This window comes from Elephantulus edwardii, unplaced genomic scaffold (genome assembly GCF_000299155.1).
Source record: "Elephantulus edwardii isolate Elephantulus edwardi_28Jun2011 unplaced genomic scaffold, EleEdw1.0 scaffold00208, whole genome shotgun sequence".
Lineage (NCBI taxonomy): Eukaryota > Metazoa > Chordata > Mammalia > Macroscelidea > Macroscelididae > Elephantulus > Elephantulus edwardii.
Genome location: NW_006399958.1, coordinates 3661377 through 3668247, shown reverse-complemented (window position 1 = coordinate 3668247; position 6871 = coordinate 3661377). Strand labels below are relative to the sequence as shown.

Here is a 6871-nt window from a genome sequence, read left to right as displayed (position 1 = left end):
TAAACATGGGTGTACATATATCTGTTTGGATGTCAGTTATGGTATCTCTTTGGAGTATATTCCCTGTAGTGGAATTGCTGGGTCACATGGTATCTCTATTTGCAACTTTCTGAGAAAGCACCGTACCGCCTTCCACAGTGGTTGCACCATTTTACACTCCCACCAGCAGTGAATAAGGGCTCCAGTTTCTCCGCAACCTCACCAGCATTTGCTGTTTGTATAGTGATGTTTTAAAGAAAAGATGGACAGAATTGGTCTCACACTGGGAGCAGCACCAGGACTGACCAATCAATCACAGGCCATTTTTGGTGAAGGACTTTTTTGAAGGACAAAAGTCCATCCCACCAGTCGCTGCTTCCTCCATACATGCAGAGACCAGAGACGAATGTGAAAAACCATCATGAGCTTTATTGGCAGCTCTGGAAAGCAGAGAGATACTTCTCTAAGACTGCCTAACCATCTCCCATCTGGTCAGATATTTATACTTTGTCAACTGTTTCAAGGTTATTTGGAAAAGACAATGCAAATTCTACTAAGTTAAACAGTGCCTTTGACATACCATTACCCCTTTTCTGGAGTTAAAGAGAAAACTGGTGGCCTAGTGATCAGAAGCTGCGCTGCAGTCCTGAAGACACACGGTTCAAATCCCCAGCTGCTCCACAGACGGCTGGACAATCTCCTGCGTGATTTACTGCCTTTGAAAACCCTCTAAATGATCAACTGTGGATTGATTCCAGCTCGATGGTGCTCAGTAACCTGGAGGTAAAGGCTTCTTGTTTGCAAAAACAACTCACCCTTGCTAAGAGGCATAGTGCTGGGACACTAACCAGTCTGACATGTTATCTCTCTTTCCGAGGCCAGAGAGCTTCTTATTTGGAGAAGTGATTTCCCTTACCCTGACAAAAACGCTACTTTTCATCTTAGTGTGAGCCCCTCTTACTTTTCCAAACCGCAATTCATTTAGGAAGAGTTATCCTTTTTTTAAAAAAAAATATGAGATTATAACCTTGAATTGGGGTTTTAAGCTATTTTACTTAAACTATTTACAACACTGGCTTGACTAATTTATAAGAGTACAAATACAGAAAAGTTAAACATCGAGATGAGTGGTTCAAAGGGGAAACAAATTGCTAAAGGAAACAGTTTACATTTGTCAATATTTTACAGTAAATTCTTGTCAGTTGGCCCAGAGGTAAGAATCTTTATCTTCTTGATATTGAGCCTTAAGCCACATTGATGTTGAAAACTATAAATACGGGTGTAGCTACTATATTGGAGTTAATTATTACTATTTACTTTGCTACTTTATTTCTTTGGGCATGTGACCAGGAAGAACTAGTCCTTGGAGAAGGACATCATGCTTGGAAGGGTGGAATGACAACACAGGAGAGGAAGACTCCACATGAGATGGACTGATACAGTAACTGGGGCAATGCAGTAGCCGTGTCAGAGTCAGTGAGACTGGCTCAGGACTGGGCAGGCTTCAGAGCTGTTGTACATAGAGTTGCAATAAGTCACAGGCGACTTGACGGCGCATATCAACACATAACAACAACAGCGCTTCATTTCTCCTACGAAGTACTATTTATCGAGACAGAATCTCAGGCTATATGCATCGCCCTTTCGTCTGCAATGAGATGGGTCCACAACTGAGATTCTGTAGGAGATGGGGCCATTCATGATGAAGTATGATGTGAAATGTAAGAATTAGACTTGAATAATACAAACGGAAATCATGTGTTAGAGCTATAGCAGACAGCAAAGAATCTAGATACACGGGAGTCACTGCTGATGCGAACAAAGGGGCTGACAGTTGGGAAAAACATCAAGATAAAAGCCGATGTGCTCATCAACCACTGAGCGGAACTACCAGTAAGAGGCAAATAAGAATAAGCCATAGTAGAGAAGGTATAAGATGATGCATAAATGATCTCCAGGGTAAGGATACTTTCGGTGGCTCTGGTCTCAACAGAGCATTTGGAGGTCATGTTGTTATTATAAATATGCTGGACTCGTTGCTTGTGTCTGCACAGGATAAAAACCATAGAGCCACTGGCCAGGGACATGAATCCCAAACACAAAACATCATGAGAGTATATCAGTGCTACATAGAGCGAACACGTGACATTGTCATAGTGTTTGGAACAGTATTTGAACACATTCTTCTTTATGATGATGGCGGTGGTGTTGGTCCATTTGCTAGAGACATAAACAGGAAAAATGGCATTGACCAGCATGTGTAGTATCCAGCAGAGAATGCTGGAAGGACCAACGTACTTTAGGGCCTTTAGTTTAAGCCCTGCCCACCTGGAGTGCAGAGGGCTGATGGTGATGACCTGGAATACACTCAAGAGGCAGGTGGTGAAAATGGACACACCCCTGGCCACTCTCTCAAAGTATAAAAAAAGGTTGCAACCAACATCATTGAGGTGATGTGTTAAACCCAAAGCCAGCATTATCTGGGGGACCCCTTTAGAGAGAATGGCTAAAGCGTTGGCTACAACCAGGTGCCTGAGAATCAAGTCGGTGGGCCTTGAATTGCAGCCAAAGAAGTGAAGGACAGTCTGATGAATCATGAGTGAGAAATTCCCTAGTATTCCAACAATCATCTGGAATAGGAGGATCATTGCCAAGGTTAAATCCATGGGACAATTCTTTCCTTTTCAAATCCACAGACAGAAGGTTGTGTATGGAGATATGAGGGTTGAGCTACATTTTCAGAGGAGAAGCAGCAGCCCAAGTTTCCCTGACTGTTATTTTACTCTGAGAATTACCCTCTAAACATATTCTCTTTGGTTCACAGATTTCAGTACTTCTTTTGTTGTGTTCACTAACTTTTGGTCCCCATTTTGACGGTTTTGTCTGTATTAAGTGATTTAGTATTCATGACTTTATAAGTTGTTGTTAAGTGTCGTTGAGTCATAGATGACTCATAGCGACCCTATGAATGAAAGACCTGAACACTTGGATAACTTTCATCATTTCTCCAAGTTCATTGAGTTTCCAGAGGCAAGCTATTTCAGAAGTGGATGCCATTCCTGCTTCCCAGAGTGTTTTAATTGGTGAGCTCCAGCAAACACTGTCCACCATGGGTGACCATGATCGCATTGGACACATCAGTGCCACAGTGTTCAGCATCACAGCAACCACAAGTTACCTCTGTACAGCAAATGGACAGACCAGTACTGTACCACTTAGAAGAATGTTTCACCAAAACCAGGTAGAATGTACTAAATATAATTTTTGTTGAACAGATGAGTGAAAAAGACACTACAGATTTTTTTGCAGTTAAAATAATGAAACCACATGTGATGTGCTTGTCATAATTTTTACATAAAGAACATGCACCAGGCAGCACATTAAAGAACAAATTAATCCTATGTAAGCCAGAATTCTGTTTATAAACAACTACCTGGCCATTCTAAGAGTGGAAGTTCAGAGACCACTCCTCCCACCATGTCCCAGGGAAGCAGACAAGTTAATTCACTGTTTTTTTACAAGTTAGGATCTAGCATTATTCCTCTCTTTTAAGACTAAGAAAAATACAGCTGCAGAAAGCACAAAACCACACAAACCACAACAAATTCACTGATCCCTCTGCTCACAAGTTGTTTTTAAGAACTCAAGGTGACCCACCATTGGACTTCTGAGGCAAAGAAAACACTGGTGAGTTTGAATTGCTAACCCTTCACTTTGCATAACAACTCTTAACCTACTTGATCTTGAAGGCTCCTTGCAGGCAGGTTAACAGACTCATATAAACAGAGGCAGTGTCAGGAGCCTCTGGTTGAAGGCTGGTTGAAACCCTGTTGGTGTTTTTCCAGTTGTAGTCTATCACAATTCAAGGACTGCAGTCAGCCTTCAATACGGATTACATCTCAGTATTAAGAAGACAAAAATCCTCACCTCTGGGCCAACAGACAACACCATGATAGTTGGAGAAAAGGTTGGAATTGTCAACCATTTCAGCTTGTTTGGATCCATGGGTAACATTGTTGGTTGTCAGGAGATCAGGAGACAGATAGCACTGGGGAAATTGGCAGTTTGGGATCTCTCCAAGGTCCTGAAGGGTAATAATATCAGTCTAAAGACTAAGGCACACCTGATTCAGGCTGCAGTCTTTCCAATCACTTGCTGTGCATCTGAGAGATGGACAATGAATAAGGATGATAGAAGAAGTATGGAAGCACTTGAGTGTGGTGTTGGAGAAGAGTGCTGACTATCCCATGGACTGCCAAAAGAACAAGCAGATATGTGTTGGAGAAAGTGCAACCAGAATGTTCCTAGAAGGCAAGGTTGATGAAGCGTCACCTTACGTATTTTGGACGTGTTGTTTGGAGAGGCTATTCCTGAGAAAAGGACATGATGCCTGGAGAGGTGGAGGGTCAGTGAAGGCGAGGAAGACCTTCAATGAGAATGCTGCAGTGTCTGTGACAATGGCATCTATTGTCTTGGGATGATAAGGATGGTGTGAAATAGGACAGAGTGCAGATCTATTATTCATGAGTTGCTGTGAGTCATATTCGACTTGAGGGCACTTAACAGCCACATTTCTATCACTGTTCCTTCGTTGTGAACTTCAACAACCTAAACATCTGCCTTGCAGTACTTTCTTTGTAATCAGGATCACAGCCCCGAATCTCGTGCATCTGGAAGACAGAGAGATCTGTAACACCAAGGAGATGGTAAGAAGCAGTGGCAGAAATAACATCATCACACTCAGCCAATTCAGAAGAATGGTTTGAGACTGGTTTTATTAGCAAACGGTCTTATTATGTTAATTCTCATGCTTTCCAAGTATTCTAAAGATCTATCTCTCCCTCTCCCTCTCCCTCTCTCTCTCTCTTTCTTATCTATCTATCTATCTATCTATCTATCTTTCTCTCTTTAATCTATCTATCATCTATGTATCTATGTATCTATCTATCTATCTATCTACCTCTCTCATCTATCTATCTATCTATCTCACGGATATATTTTTCAGCTTTGGGGTCTCCATGTATACATGAAAGAGATTTTGTAAATAACTTTCTATAGCTGAAATCATTCAAGATTTTTTTAAAGTCAAGAATCATAGTAAATCACATTCATCTCAGAAATTCTTGAACAAAATTATTATACTCTGCTCCAAATTATGAGACACAGAGCTGAAATGCTAATGAAGAATTTTGGGTAGTAAACAAAACGACTCCTCAGAAATCTTCCAGTTATTGTTTTGGGGAGAAAAGCAGAAAAATATGACTGGTATTTGTTTGGGGAGAGATATTAAAAATGAAGAAAAATAGTAAGAAACAAAGCAAAGTAAATCTGTTATCAATTACAACTCAGGGGTAGTTTGTTCTGAGAATGAGATCATTCATTTCACTTCACCATGCCCACTATTACATGCACAGAGCATTAACAAAAATACTGTAGTGTTGCAGACCGAGGGTAAAGTATTTTTATAATTATTAATAATGAGACAGACTACCAGGAATGATATAGAACAGAGAACATGAAAAACAGGGGGTCAGCATTTCTTGACTGAAGCACTGACCTGAGCTTCCCTGTATCTATCTTTATTGAAAATTATCAGGAATTAAATCACAAAGAGAATTCAATGCAAATGAAGTCAAGCTCTTTCTATTGAAAACCTTCCCCTTGACCCAGGAGGGAGGGGTGAGCTAATGCATGAATCTGGTAAACCCTTAAGGATTGCCTTGATGACTCAGAGTGAACTCTAGCTTGTACCTCACCTCCACCACATCCTGACAGCATTTGGTTTATTACAAATATTTAGTATTGGCCTCCCATAGTAGTACTGTTGGAAAATTCTTTATAATTCTAGCATACAATACTGGATGACAGACTGGTGCTGAAATTACCACATTAAATATTATCAAATTCAAGTTTTACTGCACTTAGCTCCAGATGTGCCTTTTCATCCCTCTAGAAGCTGTTATTCAGGCTGAACTAGAAATCACCCATCTTACTCTTACCTCCTGGCTGGCTGGCGGACACAGCAACAGTTCCATTAGCCAAAACAGATGTGAAAGACAACCAGACCTCGAGATATGGGTTCAGAAGACCTAAAAAAATTCTTCAAGATTTTGGCAAACAATACCAAGTAAAAGGTTAAATTTGAAATGATGACTGTGAAGCACTATATAATTCAAATTATAAAACAGTTTCTCACCTGCTTCTTTCCCTTCTAGAACTTTCCTTTCATGCAGAAATAGAAGACACCAAGTTCAACCTACCGCCCGAGTGGGGGACTTAATGACAGTGACCACAGGCAAACAGGTGTGACAGAGAGGCAGCCAGACCCTGAGATATGGGCTAGAGGATCTGTGACCTCACCTCCCCATAGGACTACAATTATGATCTCACCTGTGGCAGGCATGCCAGTCTACCTTGGGGATCTGAGAAAAGTTCAGGCAAACTTGATTACCCTTTGTAATTTCTAGAAACTCTAATGTTTGATGAGCTTCTCCAAAGAAACACTTATTGGAGTGGCTTGGAGAATCTTCCTTTTCCATGATACCTGGAAACAAACAAGGAGTTCCATGGAGGGAGCAGGAGAGAATGAGGTTTGAGTCACGAGGGACTTCCAGAACAGCGTATGTCTCCCTAGATTCTCTGATTCCTTGAGAAGTTCTCCCCATACTGAAAGTTTTGTTGATTCTCAAGCTTCTGCATATCCTTGTCCTTTAATTTCTTGATAAAGGCATGTGCACAAACACCATGAGTCTCAGTAGGATTTTTCTGGTTGACTTCCACGTCCTAAACAACATACCTCTGGAAATTCTATGAACGTTTAGAAATGATGATAGTTATAGAAAGACTTCAAGCTTTTTGTTCATAGGGTTGTTATGAGTCGTGCTTGACTCAA

At 40.9% G+C, this 6871-nt stretch overlaps 2 protein-coding genes across 2 annotated transcripts in view; one reads left to right on the top strand and one right to left on the bottom strand.

Moving 5' to 3' along the window:
- LOC102843481 (zinc finger protein 845-like) overlaps positions 1–6871 on the top strand; it is a 578666-nt gene that overhangs the window by 187778 nt on the left and 384017 nt on the right. The gene's annotated exons all lie outside the window — the stretch shown is intronic.
- LOC102844410 (vomeronasal type-1 receptor 2-like) lies at positions 1734–2645 on the bottom strand. The gene has a single exon (XM_006897310.1). The coding sequence runs from the start codon at positions 2643–2645 to the stop codon at positions 1734–1736; it is 912 nt and encodes a 303-aa protein (XP_006897372.1).

Coding starts and splice junctions, on each gene's coding strand:
- LOC102844410 (XM_006897310.1), bottom strand. CDS start 2,645: ATGGATTTAACCTTGGCAATGATCCTCCTATTCCAGATGATTGTTGGA.